The 20,863-nt window shown below is 42.6% G+C and overlaps 1 protein-coding gene across 2 annotated transcripts in view; it reads left to right on the forward strand.

Moving 5' to 3' along the window:
- The first annotated feature begins 2,993 nt into the window (after positions 1–2,993).
- Positions 2,994–20,863, forward strand: part of NECTIN2 (nectin cell adhesion molecule 2) — an 84,843-nt gene continuing 66,973 nt past the window's right edge. For both annotated transcript variants that reach the window (XM_066607179.1, XM_066607178.1), the window contains exon 1: positions 2,994–3,241. In XM_066607179.1, the coding sequence (XP_066463276.1) occupies positions 3,202–3,241 (40 nt within the window). In that variant the 5' untranslated portion in view covers positions 2,994–3,201. The remainder of the gene's footprint in view (positions 3,242–20,863) is intronic.

The raw sequence follows: 20,863 nt of genomic DNA on the forward strand, positions 1-20,863 counted from the left end.
TCACATGCTCAGCAGTTTTGGGGATAACAGAATAGTGACAAATGCATTCATATTTTTCCCTTTACCTGCCATGACATAATACTTGCTCCGGCTTGAGCCTGCATATGTACAGTTTGCATATGGAATCATCAACTATAAAGCTCACCCTGTCAATTCTACATAATAAGGAATATTTCTCTCTCTGGCTTCATAACCCCCATTCATCTTTCCATATAGATTTTAACTCACTAGTCAGACAGCCCCATAGACAGACAGGTAATAGATAGATGGATAAGGAAAGGCCACTCACACTTAGCTGATAAAACTCAGGCTGATTTATTGAATACTTAGATCAACTTTGAAACCAATCAATAAACCATTGCAGATGCTGTAATATCTGCCCCCCCTTCCTCCACTCAGCAAGAATTCATCATACAACATAAAGCCCCCCCCCCTCCCTTGCAGCTATATCCCTGCCCTCGCCTTTTTCCGAATACCTACAGTTATTAAAGGGCATTTTCATATAAAATGTATAAACATATAACAACGAGAACTCCTCAAGTTGCCATCTATTACATCATTCCAGTTCAGCATGTTGACCCCCAACTTACTTGTCCCTTTGATTTAATGTTGGACAGATATTCCTGGGGCTCACTAGAGAAAATGATTCTGAGGACCATCCTTGTGTATACAGGCAATGAATACATCCACTTTAAAGGTATGATCCCATAAGGCGGAAATGATATGCATTTTTAACAGCGGAAAATCCACACCAAATTCACACCGATTGGTGCAGATTTTGACATGGATTTTGGTGCGGCTTTCACCCCCTCTTTTGAAAGGGTGGAATTTGCATTGAAAACCTGCAGAATATATTACCATGCAGTGAAATTACAATCTGCACCGGATGTCCTTTCTGCTGTGGATTTCTTAAATCTCATCCACAAAGCTGGTACTGTAAATGCTGCGAATTTTGTGTGCGGGTTTCCACCCTATGGACAAAAACCTTTAACCTCTTCGTGACTGCCCAATAATAAATTTACGTTGGGTGGTCATGATGAGTGTGAAGCTTCGAAACAGTCGGTGGGAGGGGGGATCCCCTTCTTGTGCCCCATTGGCATCACTTGCAATGCAATTAGGGGGTGCAGATAGGCTAGCATTGCAACTTGGAGCCTACTGAAGGCAGCTAGGTCTGCCATGCATAGATGTCAATCACGCCCTGCTCATGGCAGAGCTGAATAGGCCACGTCAAAAATCACTATATACTGCAATACTAAAGACCCTGTGTTCCGCCGTGCAACATACCCATAGGACTCATTCACATGGGTGTATGCAATTCACATCCGTGAAAAATACATCTTTTTCACTGATGTATATATGTTGCATGCATTGCTGATGCGTGTATGGCTTTTATTTCTATATTTCATCTGTATTCACTGCGTTTTTCATGTGCACAAAAAAAAAAAAATGGGAAAAGGCCCCATTTATGTCACTTTTTTTTTTCAAAACAAGATTGGTCCACACAAAAAAACAGTCATCTGAATACACCAATGCAACTCAATGCAATCCCCTAAGAAAAATCAGCACCCCTTCACACGAGTGTATGTACAAGAATGCTTGCATAAGTGCAGCATATTTGTGCTGTGAACTAAGTGCTTTTTCCTGCACAATTACGCAGTTCCTAGGGTACACTTGTAGCGCACACATTTGCACGTCCTCATTGACCTCTTTGGGGACTTTAAGTGCAGGAAAATAAAGGATGCAGCATTTTTTTTTTCTGCACATCCGAAATGCACAGGAAAAATATTCTCTGCGTATTGCACGCGCAAATTTTACATGCACGAATATGCCTGTGTAAAGCCGACCGGATGCCTGTGTCACAAGTGTATTTGCATGTGTTTTTGCGCACTAAAATTTTGAGCGCACAATACACAGAAAAAAAACATTGATTTCAATGGTTTTATACACAAGCACGTATATTGCGCACGCAATTGCATTGCGCTAAAAATGCAGTATGCTCTATTTTCCTTCACATTTGTGCAGGAAAAGAAGACATCTTGAACTCATTACACTGATCGGCTACTTCAAAGGCTGCGAGCATTGTTGCGCATTTTTTTGCACACACAAATATGCACGGTTTATGTAAAAAAAAGCGCACTTGCGTGTGCAAAAACGCAATGTCCATTCTGCAAAAATACACTGCAAATGTGCACACAAATACGCATATGTCCGTGTGACACAGGCCTGATCGCCAGTGAGGGCAAAAACACATGGGCGTATGCGCAACTACGCTCACTGCTATGGAGCATAGTTGTACATGAATTGTTTTTTTTTCTGTTGTTTTTCTGGGCCATTCTAACTCTGCGCCATAGCGTGCGAGTTTGGAAAAAACTGCGGGATGATAGGTCCTCCCCTATCTTTACTCGTCCGTACTATTAACGGGCAATAATACCGCTAATGTAAATGAAACCATTGAAATAAATCACTTTTTTCGTCCTGTTATGGGGCTGTGATTATCACGACCCCATAATGGGACTGAGCCATGCCCATCTGAAGAAGCCCTAAGGATTAATAGGATATCTGAGTATTGGTTCCAAAGTCCATTCCAAATAAACAGACTGCTGCCAGACCTTTGATAAGGCTCTGTTCACATTTGTCTGTGAAGCTGAAACATACAGAAGCAGAAACCACTAGCATCTGCCTATATTAGCTGTCACACAGCTTTCCTAGAAACAGATATAGCTTAAAATCCCCCAGCCAAATCCTATAGAGAGGACTTGCTCTTTAAATCCATCCACTGGATCCCACCCTCCTGCTTTTTCCAGGATACTAATACATTGCATGTAATTCCAGGAGCAGCAGCAGTAGTAGACTTCATTAGATCCGGCCTGTCCTCTCTGTGCATGTCAGATCATGCAGTGTCCTAGATTTTCCAGCCTTCCAGTAATGAGAGGGTTAATCCCTGGATGAACAGGTGAAAGGGGAGGGGTCTAGTATGATAATAGTAAAGAGTGACGTCAGCAGCTGGGAGCAGTTCCACAGTGCAAGCTCTGAAGAGGGAGAGGTGATTGATACTGGAGAGAGAAGGCACACAGTTCTCCTATAGGAGCTATACAGGAGCCTCATCCAAGAGGATACAGAGAGAGGGGCAAGGAAAGTAACAGCTACAGAGGAAGAGACAGCAGGCAGAGCTAAGAGACTGCTGGAGACAGTGCCTGCAGGATGCAGCTTGTTCTCTTTCTGCTGGGACTGCTATGCTCAGGTAAAGTGACAGCTCCCATGGTCCCTACACTTTATACTACACCCCACAAATACACATATAGGTGACCCCCTTGTCTGCTGCACTCACTAATATACATCCTTAAACTTACCACTTGCAATATGGCCTCTCATTGAACCTTGAGATGCTGTATTACCTGTATGGGTCTAATATATAGCTTTACCCTGCCATTCCTGTCTAGTATCTGTATACCTCTGCTAAGACACTATAGACTCCTATTGTGCCTGTCCTTCACTGGTTCTTCTATTATGTGTGTGCCTTATGCTACAGGTTATGTTGCAATTTGTATTTGTTTATTATACATTGTTACAACACCCCAGGATTAGTACAGTATTGACTGTCTGTAGTACAAATATTTATGTATTATCCCTTCCAATTGTTACTCTGTTACCACTGGTGTGTATTAGTATGGCTGCATTCTCTATGTACCTACCGGTTGTATACAGTCCTCTCCTTGATGTTTGCCTGCTTGCGTATTCCTTTACTATATTAGGTTTCTGTTCTCACCTCTTACACGTCCACTGTACAGTATAACCTTCCTTCTAGTATACTGTAGATCCTATAGGTAAACTGGAGCACCTATAGGATCTGTAGTAAGATAAGAAAATGTGTACAGAGAGAACGGAGTCAATATGAATACATATTGTATATCCAGTGACTGAGTCGTCTTGGGAGTTATTTCTTACCCATCTCTACTGACAGATCCTATACACACCCTCAATATTACTATTATTGCTTGTGAAACTCCTTCATTATATTGCACACTGACCTTTCCTCTCCATGGTGGCTACCTGACTTGCGTTTCCTTGTAAACATATTTTAGAGGAAATAGATTGTCTTCCTTTTTTTGAATCTGAGTAGGGTGTGTATATGTCTAGGTATGGATGGGAAGGGGGGGGGGGGGGGAGTAGTTGCTGGGTCATATAGGGTCAAATGATCTAGGGTCACAAGATATTAAGGATCGGTTTAGATGTGGAAGTGATTATTTGTGAGCTGCCGCATTCCAGATGATGCATCCATCCTTTATGGACAATTGTGTATAGTTTTATGCATGACAGAAAGTTAGAAGTCCTCTAATTACAGCTATAATGAACAACCGGGTCTGCTTTAAATGTGTCCATAGTAATGCTTTCACGTTGCATGCAGAGTTCTTAGAAAGTATGAGTATAACTGCAGGGTGCATCCATGGGAAAGTAGGTAGAGCTTTTAAAGGGGCTTTACTTCTATCCATTTTCATCAGAAAATGGACAAAAGTAGAGCCCCTATAAGCACTCTAGGGCACTTGACAAAGCCAGAGCCAAATGTTTAAGGAGACAGTGTCTGCAGCTTGTAAATAGAAGTGAAATTAGAATGTAGTGAATATATTAGTTCTAGGGGTTGTTCAAACAGATGGCATCAGGTAATAGGATTGCATGGAGTCAGAAATGAAAAGATAATGCAATAAAACCAAGCACCCAATAAGCTTTAGAGACCCATTAAAGCCTGTAGTTGGGCTGCCTGATTTTATATCCTCTGTAGCTTCTTGCAGTTTACAGCTCTGGCCTCATTATACCATCTCTACTCGGTATAAAGTGGCTGGTTTGTGCTGTTCTGGAATTCTGGGAATGCATGGATAATAAATAGGGGGGGAGGGGGGTCTGGGCTCTATCTCCAAGGGGAGTGTATTGTATATGTGAGAGAGAAGAAAAAAAAAACTGAGGTCACAGTCCCTTGTATACACTTGGTCTGTCACACCCAGCCTAGAGAAGCGATTGTTGTGCCCCATCCCCCAGAGGCCAGGCTCTTTCACCGATACTAGAGTTTCTTTGTTGATAGCAAGTTATTGTAGGGATGAGCCATTCCAGGACTTCGGTCACAATGGCAACCTTTTTATCTAAAAATGTCTGAGAAAGTGTTGCAGAACTAGTTATGAAAAACCTTTTATACTAATGCAACAGGTGACAACTTGTCTGGGTTCAAACATAGGAGAGAACCACAAGTGATAACTGTCATCTAGAAGGGAGATGGATAGGTATCTTATGAGAACAGGTCTACAAAATGTTCATGTCTATAGAAAATTGTATCCAAAATTACATATGTTTGGTATTTTTTAAATAGTGATTAGTGACATTATAATGGCCATTAAAATTACATCTAAAAAAAAAACCCCACAGAAAACCTCTAAACATCCTATAACAAGCAGTATGATGCCAAGCTAACAGTTACAGTTTAAACCGAAACTTTGTATATCTGGTTTGGCAGGTCGTAGAAACTCCTCCCTGCAGAGCTTACAAGATGGCATCTGGTTACAACACATTCGGAATATTGCATAAACATTCTGTATGTCTAGTTCCCAAGGTTATTTCACATGTAACTATTATCGTTCATATGTAGACCTTTCTGATTGCCTATATTTGCCATAGTAATAAAGTGGCTACAAAACGTTTGCCTATAGAGAGACATTGTTAGGACATTCAAACAGAAGTTAGAAATATGGTGGCGTACCTTTTAGGATAATTGTGGTGATGAGTAATATTTGTCAATGGTTTCACAAACTATTAGTAAATGGGCCTCTATATATGGGCTATGGGTGTGTAGGAAGAGTTGTGACAGTCATTACTGGGGTAGTGGAACCCCATTTGGATTTTGCTGTGAGGTCCTCTTTGCTTGCTATACCTGGTAGTATCTACAAATAGAGGACCTTTACTTCTGTTTGTCTTCTCACGGACCTTGGTCTTCCTTGGAGATGTCCTACACAACTATGGTATGTTCAGGGTAATCCTTTCAAGTTCCTAGGAGGCTTTGATGTGGACTTTGGCTGCAAAGATGAAAAATGATAATGGTGCAGAACCTTCTTCAGACCAGTTTCAGGCGAGCTTGTTAAGAGTGGATTCAAAATATAAAAGAAGGCCTTAGGCTGGTGGCACACGACTAGATTTGAATTGCGGAATCCGCGATAGTCACCCGCGTGGATGATCCATGTTATTCTGCATCCATTCAAAGAATAAAACATTCGCATGTCCGCTCACATGAGCTGACAGTAACTGCTATTTCCACATGTGGAAATAAAATTGCAGCATGTTCTATTTTAGTGAGGATTCCGCACGGACGGTTTCCGTGGAAGTCAAGGGAAGCTGTCCGACCCGCAGACCATCTGCAATTGCCATTGCGAATAGGTTGCGGGTACCCACGTCCTCTCCTAGTGATGGCGCGGGAAAAACAAAGATTTGCAAAAAATCTGTACTGCACATGACCAACATCAAGCGTCTATGGTCCTTTGCAATACAGAAAATGATGGGTACACAGGGTCGCCGGCTGGGGTCAGAGCCAGAATCTGCTGCGGCTTCTGCATGCGGAATCTGGATCACCTGCGTGCCACCAACCTTATACTTCTCCTTCTTTATACTTTCTGCCTTATACTTGTACTTTTCCGTTTCACGCGCGTCAGAGGATCGCAAGTGTTTCCCATTGTTTTCAATAGGACACATCACATCGCACTGCATGCAGTGCTCTTTTAAAGGTCCTGTTGAGTACAATGGGTGAGGCGTTTCAAGAGCGCCCAAAAAATGACATGTGGAAATGTTTAACCTCATAGCATCACCGTGAGGGGAAAAAATCATTAATGTGAATAAGGGCTCCTTTACACTGGCAAGCGCGATATCAACATAAGAAAATCGTGGCAATATTGCATATGTGATCATGCGATATTTGAGCCTCAGCGATGCTTTTTCCTGGAAAAACATTGCGCATCACATTCCTGCCGCTTGCGATTTTTCTCATGCGATAGATGAAAACAGGAGTTGTTAATGTTAAAAACGCATTGCACGAATATCGCAAGCTCGTGCATTGCGATGTGATAAAGCGGAGGCTTCATAGGGAAACATTGGTGAGGGAAAAAAAGGAGGAAACATCGTAGATGGGAGTGAAGCCATTGAAGATCATTGGTCTCATCGTTCTGCGTTTTCATGCATCACTCAAAAATCACAAGATTTTCTCACCAGTGTGAAAGCAGCCTTACTCCTTTCAAAAGAATTGCGAGATGGGCGAATAAGAACTCAACTCAGAAAACCCGCGAGTTTCTTGCCCGTGTGCATGTAGCCTTAAACTGTTAGACCCAGATGCAAGCTGTAGGTCAGTAGAAAAATCTAAAAAGCCATATAAACATTGTGGGTGTTCATATTTTAAAAAAATATATATTTTTTTAATTATAAAATTGCAGCATACTCTAGCACTTTTTTGGCCATTTTGCAATAACGATTTGTATAGGAAAAAAAATCTGACCAAAAAAACACCGTAATAAATTATTATTTTTTTTTATATAAACACAATGCATTTTTTTTTCTTTACGCCAGAAAAACTGAACAGTTTAAGCCGTAATATATACTGTGTTACGAAACTTCCAATGAAAGGCCTAGTCAAATGAGTTTCAGCCTCTTATCAAATTTCAGTAGAAATACACGAAGTTCAATGTTGATAAATGTAAGATTATACACATGGGCAGGAGAATTGGATGTCACCAATACACACTAAATGGGGTACTGCTAGGGAAAAGTCAGATGGGGAAAAGACCTGAGAGTACTAGTGGATTGTAGATTTAACTGGACTAACCAATGTCAGTCAGCTGCTGCAAAAGCAAATAGTCTTGGGGTGCATTAAAAGAAGTATAGGGGCGAAGGATGAGATTATCCTCCCACTATATAAGGCAATTGTCAGGCCTCACATGGAACACTGCATACAGTTCTGGTCACCGGAGCTCAGGAAATGTTACAGTGCTTGAGGGGGTTCAAAGAAGAGCAACTAAACTAATACATGGAATGACGGGACTGGAATACCCAGAGAGGCTATCATAATTGGGATTATTTACCCTGGAAAAAAGACGTCTAAGGGGCGACCAAATAACTATGTATAAATACATTAGAGGACAATACAAGGATCTCTCCCATGATCTGTTTATACCCAGGACTGCGACGGTAACAAGAGGGCATCCGCTACGTCTAGAAGAAAGCAGGTTTCATCACCAACACAGAAGGGGGTTCTTTACTGTAAGAGCAGTGAGATTGTGGAACTCTCTGCCTGAGGACATGGTAATGGCAAAATCCATTGATGAGTTTAAGGGTGACCACCCACTACAGTTTTTTTTATTTTTTTTCACTGCGAAATTCGCAGCATTTTTTTTTTCTGCAGGGGTCTATGGGACTTGTAATGTTGAAATCGCAATTGCGCAAAATCTGGATTTCGCGGAAAATTGTGATTTTGTGCGATCGCAATTTTAACATTTCAAGTCCCATAGACCCATGCAGAAAAAAAAAGCTGCGAATTTTTCTGTGAAAAAAAACTGTAGTTGGTAGTCGCCCTAAGAGGGATGTCTTTTCTAGAGCGCTATGATATTACAGGATATAGACATTTAGGTAGGAACTATCAAAGGTTGATCCAGGGATTATTCTGACTGCCATTATGAAGTTGGGAAGGAATGTTTTCCCCTGAATGGGCTAATTGCCTTTTTTTATTTTTTGCCTTCCTCTGGATCAACGAGGGGGTTGAAACAGGCTGAACAAGATGGACATGGTCTTCATTCAGCCTAACATACTATGTTACAGTAGTTGAAAATTTAGGCTGCTTATCGAAAAGGAGATGACAATATTATTATTTAGTTTCAGGAAAGAAAACCAAAAAATGTTCTCAAAAGTGAATAACTGTTAGTGTCTATATGAAAAAACATCCTCCTCTACTCTCTTTTCCTATGCTTAAGGTCCTTTTTACACAGGCCAGACGTTCCTCCGAACATTTATACGCCCAGCGTTTGTTCGTCAGCTGATTATTAATTTTTCATAAAAATACTCACTGTCTGTACGTCTCCACATGTGACCAGGGAGCTATACAGCCAGCATATGGGGACGAATGATTGTACACGCAGCCCAGGTAAGCAAATGAAACGAGCTTGTTGATCAGTGCCCAATACATCAGGGTGACAATGCGGTCTGTCTAAAAGGACCTTCACATTGCAGCACAGTTCTAGTTCTATAGGTAACAGTATAAACAGGGGTATATTTACCAGCAGACAGTTGGGGTTGAATGTTCCTATAAATCCTTGTTTAAAGCTGCACCCATCCAGCCGACGAACAAGGAAATGCTGATTCATTGATTGATTGCATAATTTGTGCAGCTGAGAAAAATTGTAAGGTGAACATCCTCTCCCCGTGTGAACGGGATATGTGCTGTTGGCTGTCCAGGACAAATTAATTGTTTGACCTGCATAGAGTCTGAATCGGCCCATGTAAAGGCCAGGTAGATGCACGCCGGTTTCACTGATTGGCGCTCATCTACTGAAGCGAACTTGCTAAGGGGTATAGAGTTTGCCTCGGTTCTGGTACCTGAGGGGGCCAAGAGCTCCTCTGCCCTATAAGATGCCCACATTATAAATTCCACCTTATATGTAAGGAGGTCTGCTAGAGACTTTGCTTTGGGGCTTAGAAACTAAGTTTTGCTGGGTTATAGCAATATTTCACATACTCTATGCTTTTGTAGATAAAATGACTGGTGCATAAGAATATATGCATACTGTGTTGTATACAATACTGACTAACCTTGGAGAGCCCTTGAGAGGGTGATGCTTGAGCAGCAGGTTGCTGTAAAAGGGGATGGCCCTTATGAGGAGGTCTGGCATCTATAGTCAGACCCCCTTAGGCCCCCTGTCCATGGCCGTGACGGAATATCGCTAGCAATATTCTGCCACAGGGGAGAGCTGTCAGATCTCCGCACTAAGCCTATCTGACATGGGCTCACAGCGGAGAATCGCGGCATGTCGCGATTTGAATCCCGCGAGCAGAGAATCGCTATGATTTTCTGCTCGAGGACATCGGGGGCTGCACTTTCCATAGCGACACTATAGAAAGCGTTCACCGCGTTACTCACGGCCGGATTATCACCGTGGATAACGCTGTGAACTATCGCCCGTGGACAGGAGCCCTTAATTAATTTCAGACTCCAAAAAATATATTCAAATGTGTTTACACTAAAGTCAGACCCCAAAATAGACCCCCCTGAAATACAGTAACTCTATACTAGACTTTGAACTTGATTCAGTCCCCAGACCAGATGATCTACTCGGCCTCTTCACTGCCAGCTCTTGTTCAGCTTTGGGCACTGTTATCTAATGCCATCCAGCATCAGGATGTTGTTAACACCTACTTATGTTGGAAACTGAAGCTGGGTGGCATCTGAACCCAGTGTGCCCAGAGCTGAACCAGGAGCGAGGGAGGGTAGTATACATGCCACTATTAGATTTACTACAATGGGTATGGATGATTTTGTCATCTTGCTTTAGTGCTGTGCCCCTATTTTTAGCTTTCGTTCAGGTAATGGGGTGGAAATTATATATGTGATAGGGTGGTTGGTGAGGGAGGCTGAAAATGGGGTAACTCCCTGTAGAACTGGGTGAGCTAGCGTGTCTGCAATACAGATACCAGAGTTTTCTAGCTTTGGGTGGTTCTAGGTTGATACAAAAGAATTAGAACTGCATAAAAAAAAGTTCTAAAACATTACAGTTCTTGTACTTTCTCCTTCATCATCTCCAATCTGTTCTAAGTGTTGTGGACAAATGTTATTTATTGATTTAATCTGCTACAAACCCAAGGTTGAACAAAAATGAAAAACATAACTGCAAATAAAGAGAACCTTATTTCACAAGAAATTGCCAAGGATTGGCAGAGATTACAAGAACACAGAGTACACTTCTGCCATCCGCTCTGTTTTTTTTTTTTCTCTTTTCTTTTTCCTCCCCCGCGCAATGCGAGTATTAAAGACATCACTCAAAAAGCATGAGTTTGGCTTGGGCTGCCATTACTTGATATCACTTCCATCCCCCCCCCTTAGTGACTCATGGGAATATCCAGGAGCTGGACATACCGTTTGTGAACTGAAGTAGAACTTTGAAGAGGTTTTCCAGAAGTCTTTTGACTTGACGATCAGACATGGATGGGACTCGACTGAATGTTTGTAACTAAATTTTAATGAAGAGATGACCACAAATGCCTATAGCCTCGACTACTTCTTGGAAGCAAATGAGATACACATCCTTATTGTATGTATGTAAGACAATATGTCCCCAATGCAGTGTATCAACATGTGGAGAAGTAGTTTTTAGAAGTGGGCACACTCAGGTTGTGGTGCTTGGGGAAGGGGGAGCCTAAAGCCCCATTGCTGTGAAAGATACATGTAGTATTAATGGCATATGATGGGTGGGCACTTTTGTTACAGGCTTTGCTTTGGGACCCACGAATTTCAAGCTGAGCAACAGTCAATATGCAAGGAACTATGGATCTTAAGGGTATGTCCCCACATGGTGGAAAACTGGCCTCAAATTCACCAGTGGATTTCGACATGAATTTGCAGTGAATCTGCAGAAAAGACCAAGTGCAAACTTTGCTGTGGATTTCACAACTCTAAATTGAAATGGCTGAAACTTATGATGTAAATCGACATTACAAATCTATACCAAGAGGGCTATGTTGGTAAGGCAGCCTATCAATAGTGGTCGAGGCGGAAGGGAGCACGCTAATCTCCTGTGGGCTGCTAGAGCGCTCCTGAGACTGGCATCACTGACTCACTTGGTGCGATGGAAAGCTTCCATAGTGAGAACAACTCTACGGATGACCCAAGAGCCTGCAGCATCTGTGACCAAAGACTATTACCGGGGGATACCGACTTATTATGAAGAAAACTGTCTGTGTGCTTAACGCTGAGTCAAGTTTACTGAGTTTAAGCAAACATGTGGTCTGTCCATAAAAATGTGCCAAACCGTTGCCGAGTTTTGGAAGGGCTTATGACTGGGCCATCACCAGTCACTTTCCTATAAAGTAGTGTGGCGAACAGCGGTACCACTGAGCCCTGTGGTCTTCCCCTGACAAGCCTGCCTGAGGTATCCCTAGCTGGAGGCAGCTTTGCACCAGAGAACTACAGGCTTCAATAAAACCTGTCCATAACATACAGAAAGCAGTATACCATAGGACTTCTGTCAATATATGGTGAACTCCATGCCTTCGATGCAACCTGTGAGTAAGCAAGGGGGCTCGAGTGCTTTAGAACTGAATATATGCTTACAATGTGGTATAGTATCTTGCCTATGCCAACCAGGATAGTAAGGCTTGGTGTCATTCTTTTACTCCCATCCAGTAACTTTTCAGAACCGTTGGGTTAAGTTTGCTCCTACATTGCAGTGTCTATGGAAATGGTAGTCAGTTTGTCAACAACCAATAGTAAAGACATTGAGACCAACGTTGACTAGACCTCTATGGAATGCCCTTGTATATACCTCCAGTGCAGCCTGATGGTATACAAAGAAACAAACTTGCAGTAAATGGTGTTAACATAGAGAAGACTGAATACTTCCAATATGTATTTGGCTATACAAGCCTCTATTGCATTCTGTTAGTATATTGAGATGTATTGGCCTTAAGTGTTACCTTTTTAATACCCAGAAAACTATACCTTCCAGTTCCTCTATGATCTTCACTTATTTATCAAATGATTAACATTAGAACTCCAATGAATGAATTGGTGACTGCCATGTATAGTTGCCTCTAGTGTGCTGGGTACATCATTGTCCTTGTAATTACTCCTGATGTCCCCTCTTCTAACTTTTATTAGCCACCATGTCTTCCCACAGTACTTCCTCTATCTTAAATTTTTATATAATTTTCACTACTTGTCCTGTACTCGTCCATCCCTCATTGTTCTCCCCTTCCTCTACTTCTTCCTATTCATTTATCTTTTTGCTCTTATTACAATCTCTTCCGTTTCTTCTCCTCGTCTATTTTTTGCTCTTGGTTTACGCTCTGTTGCTCTCGGATTTCATCCTTGTTACAGTCGGCGGCAGCAAAGAGGGGTAGATAGAAGGGAGAAATTATCAAATGCCAGCGAGAGTTAACCCCACTCGGAAACAGTTAGATGAGCGTTTAATACAAGCGTGCTCCCCGCATAACGCTAATGATTAGTAAAGAATTATGCATCTGTTTGTGTACGGCCATCTGTATGCACACAGCAAGACAAAGCAATCTCATACAAAGCGGATACAACAATAGTGCGCACCTGCATTGCGCCGTCTTATATTCCAGATTATTTAAAGGGATTTTACCTGTAAAATAAATCAATCTGCACTGCGTCAGAACAGCCAATGGGGCCAGTATACCTCTACGACTGCAATAGCCTCTTATATACTGGGTGTCCAAGAAGATTCCCCCTGATCAGATATTGGTAGTGTATTTAATAATTCAGTGTGTTTTGTGCAAAAATCCCAATGTAATATGGTTTATGATGATAAATAAGTATATCTTTGAGGGGAAAGATGGAATTGAAACTTTTTGGCCCCTATGCCAAATCTATAATGGGACGTCTTAGATCTCTTGCCTTTTGACCTCTTATGGGGCAAAGGGCCATGTAGGGCGGGTAGATTTCACTCCTATCGTTACCACAGTGCTGTAGAGTCTCTGTACCAGCCATGCAGCACCAAGCATACATAATATAGAATTGGCCTATGTTACCTCTGTGCCCTGGTTGAATAGGGTGTGGTTCTTCAGAACCCGTTTTGTGTTGGTTGGCAGAAACCCGTGCAGGACTTCTATCCTGGTTGGCAAAACCAGCAGCATAAAGTGGGGCCCACTTTGGCCTATGGTGCGGTGCCCCCTCTCTTCTGTGTAGCACTATTTTTACAGATGGAAATATGCACTTATAGGTTGAATGGAACAGGCTACACACGGGTGGGATGGCTAAGGCCTAGCCTGCTTTTTAACTATGCTGTGAAACTCCAGCTAAGTGAACGGGCTGAAACCTTTCCTCCAAAAGTTGCCAGTTAATCCATTTAAAGCTGGACACACACGGCATACAAATTCACCTTGTTGATTCATTTTGATGAACGAGGCCTGTCTGCAGCTGGAATAGAAAGCCCAATGCGACCATACAACCTGCACGTATCTTGTGTCCTGGAAGAATTATAGCAGTATATTTCTTACTGTGACCTTGTATACAATAGAAAGAATGAGCTAATGCAGAATTTTAAATGACCATTTCTGCCTAAATTAACCATTTTGTGTTACATTAATGTCTTACTACAGCCCTGATACCTGAGAGGGCCCAATAGTCACATAAGCAGGCAGCAGTAAAATTAATGGTACATGATGAATAGGAGAGTCCTTTTGTTGAGGTTGTACTTGGCTTTAATTAGTATAAGTGATTCTGAATGGTAGCCCCACGTTATTGCCTAACTACGGTCTTTAAGGACAACTGAAAAAAGAACTGTTAACTCCACAGTTTAAACTTCCATGACTACTCTAACTCCCACTGTTGGAATCAAAAAAATGCTGTCAGCACCTACCAAACTGCAAGGGAAATGAATTGAGTGGTACCAACTGAATTTTAGAGACCACGGCATACAGAGTGGAGCTGAACCCTTCAGAGGACAGATTCCTGTTTGCAGTGCATATGGACTTGGGTTGTCCTATTAACCTGGTCTGTTATAAAGTTGGGATGAGTTCGTTGTGAGGGCATGTTGGAGATCAAGGAGTTATTTTATACTATCAGTTGCATACAAGTCATTATAAATTAATCAAGTATTCAGTGAAGAGTGGACTGAAGGAGCATGTAGCCAAGGGAACTCCTACAATGACCTCAGGAGCAACAGACAGTGTTTTGTGTTTTTTTTTTCTTTTTTTTTTTTGTTTTTTTGGCCAGCTACAAGCTACCTGGGCAGCAACCTGACAAGCATTTTACTCATTGAGTCTGTTGCTGCTATCATCAGTCTGGGACTCCTGACTTCTCCACCCGACGTCTGTGTTCCTGTATGCACCACAGACACTGGGAATGGGGGCAGGTGTCAGACTTGTGGAGCTACAAATGGAGTGAGTGAAATACTTGTTGGGTTGCTGTAACTACAGGGGGTGCTGGGGATGCGGTTGCACCCGGGCCCAGGAACATTAGGGGGCTCTCTCCTTCCATATAGGGAGCCAATTACTATAAATAAAGCATTATAGTTAGGGACCCTGTTAAAGATTTTGCATTACAGCCCAGAAGCTTCAAGTTACACCTCTCTGAAGCATGATTTGGGTATTGGGATGGGAAGGGGGACCCTCAGCCTTTAGCTACGCCGCTGTGCAGATCCACTGTGGGGTTCACTTTACTACCGGGGCCACTGTGGGGGAATACTATTAATACTGGGGTTACTATTAATAATGGGGCTACTGTGAGGGCGTTACTATTCTATTGCTTCAGACAAGTCTCGATGGGGTGTGTGTATTTAATAAAACCTTCATCGGACAGCATGAAGGTTTGGGGCATCCCTGTATGTACGAAACCAGTCATGTGACTAATAGCAGTTGATGCAGCAAGCATTCCACTTGGAATAGTTCTGACAACTTGCTAAATGCCTTTTCTCATTGTATACAATCACCCATGATGCATGGGTTTCAGGTGACAAGGGAAAGAAATAATGACTGTGACATTCATAGTTTTTGTAGTGTAGATATATGGCATGGAGCACTGGCTTTGAACATTTTTGGTGGCAGTCCAAAAAAAAGTGTCTCCGTGATTTTTGTAATGTTTAAAAATCGTGTCCCTTTACACACCATGTCTGGACAGGATAGTGGAACATCACGAAAAGCAGACTCGTGGTACCAGATCTACAACTGAAGACTGTAGTAACTGACTAGTGTGAACACAGGCAGTTGGCTTGGACACAAATGAGGCAGCCTGAGGCAGACGGCCAGATGGGACTGCTATTAGAAACTGCAGTAGTAAACTGCAATAAAGGGGTTATCAAACCTTTAAAAGATAATAACCTAGTCCCAAGATGGGCTAGCAATATCTGCTCATTGGGGGTCCTCTGTTCAGGATTCCCATTGATCAGCTGAAGGGGCTGCCGGACTCATGCAAGTGCTGCAATCTCATCAAGGTTCACATCTGGGCATGATGACGTTCATACTCAGAACGGCGTATTTACAGTTACAGATAAAGGAAGAACATGGCACTGCTGAATGAGGCAGCAGATCTGGGTGTAGAAGAATGAATGGCTTTCATGAAACGGGCAACGCATTTCAACGTTGGAGAAATGTCTTCCTCGATGCTGTGTTCCTCCTTTTTCGCCTTCTATCTGGGACTACATACAGCTGTTTCCTACTAGCTACGGTATCTCCAGTAGAGGTGGCTGGAGCTAGTTGGCTTTTTAGCGTGCCATACTACAAGCACAGCCGCCTCGGGTAAGTTTATTGCTACGTTCTCGCCACAATTATCTAGGTTCCCTAAACATGACGTGCTCCTTTATTTCCTATTTTATACTTATATTGGCCACTGAGTACTGCAGACTTGTCGCATTCATTTCAATGGAACAAGCTTGGAACAGCGCAGCCCCTTCAATCAGCTGATCATTGGCTGCTACCCCTCCCTTCACCGGTCATATACTGGTGGTAGCCTATCCTGAGGAGAGGCCATCACTTTTTGAAGGTCAAACAACCCCTTTTAACACAAGCCAAAATGAATGAAGTCCCATTTGGGGCCTTTTTTTTTTTTTTTTTTTTTTTTTTTTTTTTTTTTTTCTTTTAAGGACTGCATGAAAGATCCAGTCAGGGATAGTCTTAGTTTATTGCAGTTTGTGCAAACCACTCAATCTTATGATTATTTGCACGATCATTATGCTGTGTGGAAGGCCCTTAAGCCATGGCCAACCTTTGATTCCCGTATTGCTCTCCTTTTGACAATGTACATGGTGGAGGATGAAGAAGTTGAAAGGTATAAACCGGACATTGTCTTTTTGGCTCGGTGACCACCATCCTTTTATAGGGCTGTCCATCCTATAATCTTCTGTTCTTAATTGTGTAATGGGATTAGATGATTTGTCTGGTCTTCTTCCTGGGCAAACATCTCACAGGTCTCGGTTGAGTACGCCTAAGACAGCATTTAAGCGTCGTACAGTACATGCTGGTCTTTCTGGTCCAACGAATACTGTGACCTTCTTCTACATTTAGATCTGGACTGTTGCCTCCCCACACAATAGTCCTTTTGATATGACTTTGGGGGATTTTATTTATGAGTGATTTCCTGAGACAGTCCTAAACATAATACTAAGTAATAAGTAGACCATGGAGAGCCAGTAGCTCTCAGTATTATTACAAGGACATTGCTATGAACTGTTTAATAGTTTGTAGACAGGTTTCTTGCCTTGTTTGGTGGTCCTTCAGGGCTTTAAATTTTGAGTCTTTATGTGACAACTAAGTGTACACAGTTTTTCTGTTGTCTTCACAGGTTTAGTACAGTAGTTCTTTGTTTCTTTTGGGACTTGTTACTACTGTTAAGTGGCTGACTCGCACCTCGGCTTAGTGGAGCCTGCCCTTTGTATTTCCTTTTATTCCAGACTGGAGTTTCAGTGGTTACACATAATTGTTGGGTAGTAACTGCTGGGATCTCGGCTGTGTCAGAGACAGGTCATAGCAGTTTATAGAGCCACCTAGCAGTTACTGGCAGGGATTTTATGAGAATTTTTGTGTCTGGGGTGTGTATTTTAGAATGAGTGGCTAGATTTATGACTTAGTAGATTATTCACATTTTTAAGTAATTTGCACAAGCCATTAGTACGAGGCACAGGTAATTAGCGTAGCATTAGTGAAGGAGTTACTGAAACCTTATATAATCTATGATTTGAGATTTTTAATGCATACCTTGATTTCTGTATATCAAAGACAGCCCAACTATAGGGTCTCAACCGACCGCCCTTTACGCTGGACAGTATGAATCTGTAGAGTAGTGGTCTTTAGTCATGGGACTACAATTCACAGCATACTGGCTGTTTAAGTTCAGCCACAGGTTGGAGACCACTTGGCAGTTATGTTGGCAAAGGCAGGAATTACTGGGTCATACATTCATTGTCCTTTTATAAGGAATAAATGGGGTAAGGGAAGCAATTTGATGTGGGCCTGTAGGGGCATCGTTTCTGCTGTGTGTATATATGTTACAGACAGCAATGCATGAAATGAAATTTCAGCTATGATAATGTGAGAAATTGATATCCATTTGGTTTGCTCCACCGTTATGCTGACATGATATAGGTAGGGCTTTTAGAATGGAAAGGTAGATGGTAATTCAATGGTGTTGAGGTGCTGCCCAACCAGATCATGCTTTGCTCACAGGCCTGGTATGTGGCATAGAGGAGTACAAATCTGGTGGAATAGCGCCAACTTCCACAATGTTAAGCAGAAGGAATAGGCCCGTAAATCGGTGACCAACTTCTTGATGAGATTAAAACCAGCACAAACGTGTTTCAAGGATTCAGGCTGCTTCATCAGTACAGCTAGAGCTAAAGACTAGTGCCCTTTTCAGTGCGACTGCTGTTCATCCATTCTGAGGCCTAGTTGCCTGGTGGCCATTTTGTGGAAATGCACATGGGCTGCAGAATGGATGAACAGCAGCAACATTGAAAAGAAGGGCACCAGTCTTTAGCCCTAGCTGTACCGATGAAGAGTCCCAGAGCCTCAACTCATTTTCTGTGCTAGTTTTAATCAAATTTAGTAAAGGAGAACTTGGTTACCGACTTACAGGCTTGCTGCTTCAGTACTCCATTGGAACTATGGGTGGAGACATGGCTTGTGTGACTTGAATTTATAGGGAATGCCCACAGCTGGCAATTGTCTACTGTGTCGCCAGATGAAGACAGTGCCTGAGACCCGCTGGGGGGGACGGGGGCCTCGCCACAGCTGCCCAACACGGCGCCAGACTGGGTGCTGACTCGCATCTCCATCCCCTGCAGGGTCTGTGCTGCTGTCTTTTGTGCTACGCCACTGCTGTCTTGGAGATGACTGAACAGCACTAGCCACCAGCAGTCAATCGGCAGCTAGGGGCGTAACCAGGGCGTACCCTCTAGCTACACCTGGTCAACCCCTAGCTTCCGGTGGAGACAAGATGCACCAGTACCTGCTGCTTCTACCTGATCTTATGGAAAGTTGCTGCATTCCACCACATTTTGCTGATTTACTCCACAGCTGTCTGGTTATGGTCTGGATTTAAACTTTACACTCTGTACAACTAGACTGATTACAGAAAAGTGCGTTACGCTGCATTTTGTGCTATGGCTTGGTCATCATAGTGGTATGCTGTTGAGACCCAACTATCCCCTGCATGTACAGATGATGTTGTAGTGTTGCTGCTTGGTTCGCGCAGCTTCTTCCTAAGGTTGCCTTCACACGCCATATTAACTGTGGGCTTTCTTGCAGCGGAAAGTCTGTAGTGAATACACAACTGTATGTTGATTGTGGCTGGTGGTTGTCTCATCCACATGCTATAGTGAAAATCCACACAAAATCTGTGCGAAAATCAACCTGCAGTGCAGTTTTTTGGATCTGCAGCATGTCAATTACAGCAGCGGATTTGCAGTGCTGATTCAATGGAGGGGGGTGAGTTCTGCACCAAATGGTGCAAATTTGCTGTGCAGCACATTCCGCCCCATATGAACACCTCCTAAATGCTGCCAAATTCTGCAGAAACTCCATTGTGTGTCCCCCGAATGAAAACTGCCTATTAAGGGCGACCAAGAAAACACTGCAATCCTTTGTGATAAGCAACCCCACCATCCTCTAGCCGCTGCTTATCTCTGGGGAAATCAGTCATTTGACTCTTTCTCTACTGCACTTTTTCTGTAGTGAAGATGCAGGACAATGAAGATTATTGAAACATTGGAGTAAAACTCGCCACTTCTTTCTTGATGCTTCTTAGCACTGTTGCAAAACATCCGGGTGACTAGTAATTTATTACAAACTTTGGCTGTTTTTCAATGACACATTTCATTTTATCTCTTTTGTTTCTTGCTAAATTTTTGACAGTGAAAGCAGAAACTAATGTCAGCCGGTGTGTATAAAGGGCTCATTGTGTTCTCTGAATGGCATTGTCGGCCCTGGCTTTCTTTTGTGCGGCAGGTAGACATGTAGGCCACATCTAGGAGGGTTTTTTGCCTATAAATAGCTTTTCAGTGCTGAAGTGCTTGTGTTTCCATGGTCATTCTGTCATCTAGAGGTCGATTTCACTGCGAGAGAAAAGAGAGCGTGTTAATATTCTACAGGTGTCGGCCAGGCGAGTGGTGCGAGAAGTAGCGTGCTTGTAATTGTGGCTGTGCTTTGTGTGGACACTCGCTCCTCTCTAGGTTTTATTGGGGTCCCTTTACACAGGATGACTGGATACATAAGCACCTGACAGCTGTCCCACAGACTACTGTACCACTTCTGTAACGTACGCCGGCGCGATTATTAGTTCAAGTGTATGGCTGCAGAGTGCTTGGGCATCGTGCCTCACTGAGAACTTGTTGAGATGTAGCACTCGGTGGTGTGAGGCAGCCAAGGTAGACGAAAGGGGATTTGTGAAGGCAAAAGTTACATATAAATATCACAACTTTTAGGCACAAGACTTGCATGGCAAAAACATCTGATGCCATGTAAAAAAAAAATGTGGTTGTTAGTAAGCAGCATGGCCACCCAGTTTGACAAATTGAAGTGTAGTATAAACCATAAAATGTAAATTAAACTCAATCTACTTCAGCTCATGGCCGTCGTAAATTTTTGTGTATTCGCACAGTTGGGCCAAGTTGTGCAAAATGTATGA

This window comes from Eleutherodactylus coqui, chromosome 6, assembly GCF_035609145.1.
Source record: "Eleutherodactylus coqui strain aEleCoq1 chromosome 6, aEleCoq1.hap1, whole genome shotgun sequence".
Lineage (NCBI taxonomy): Eukaryota > Metazoa > Chordata > Amphibia > Anura > Eleutherodactylidae > Eleutherodactylus > Eleutherodactylus coqui.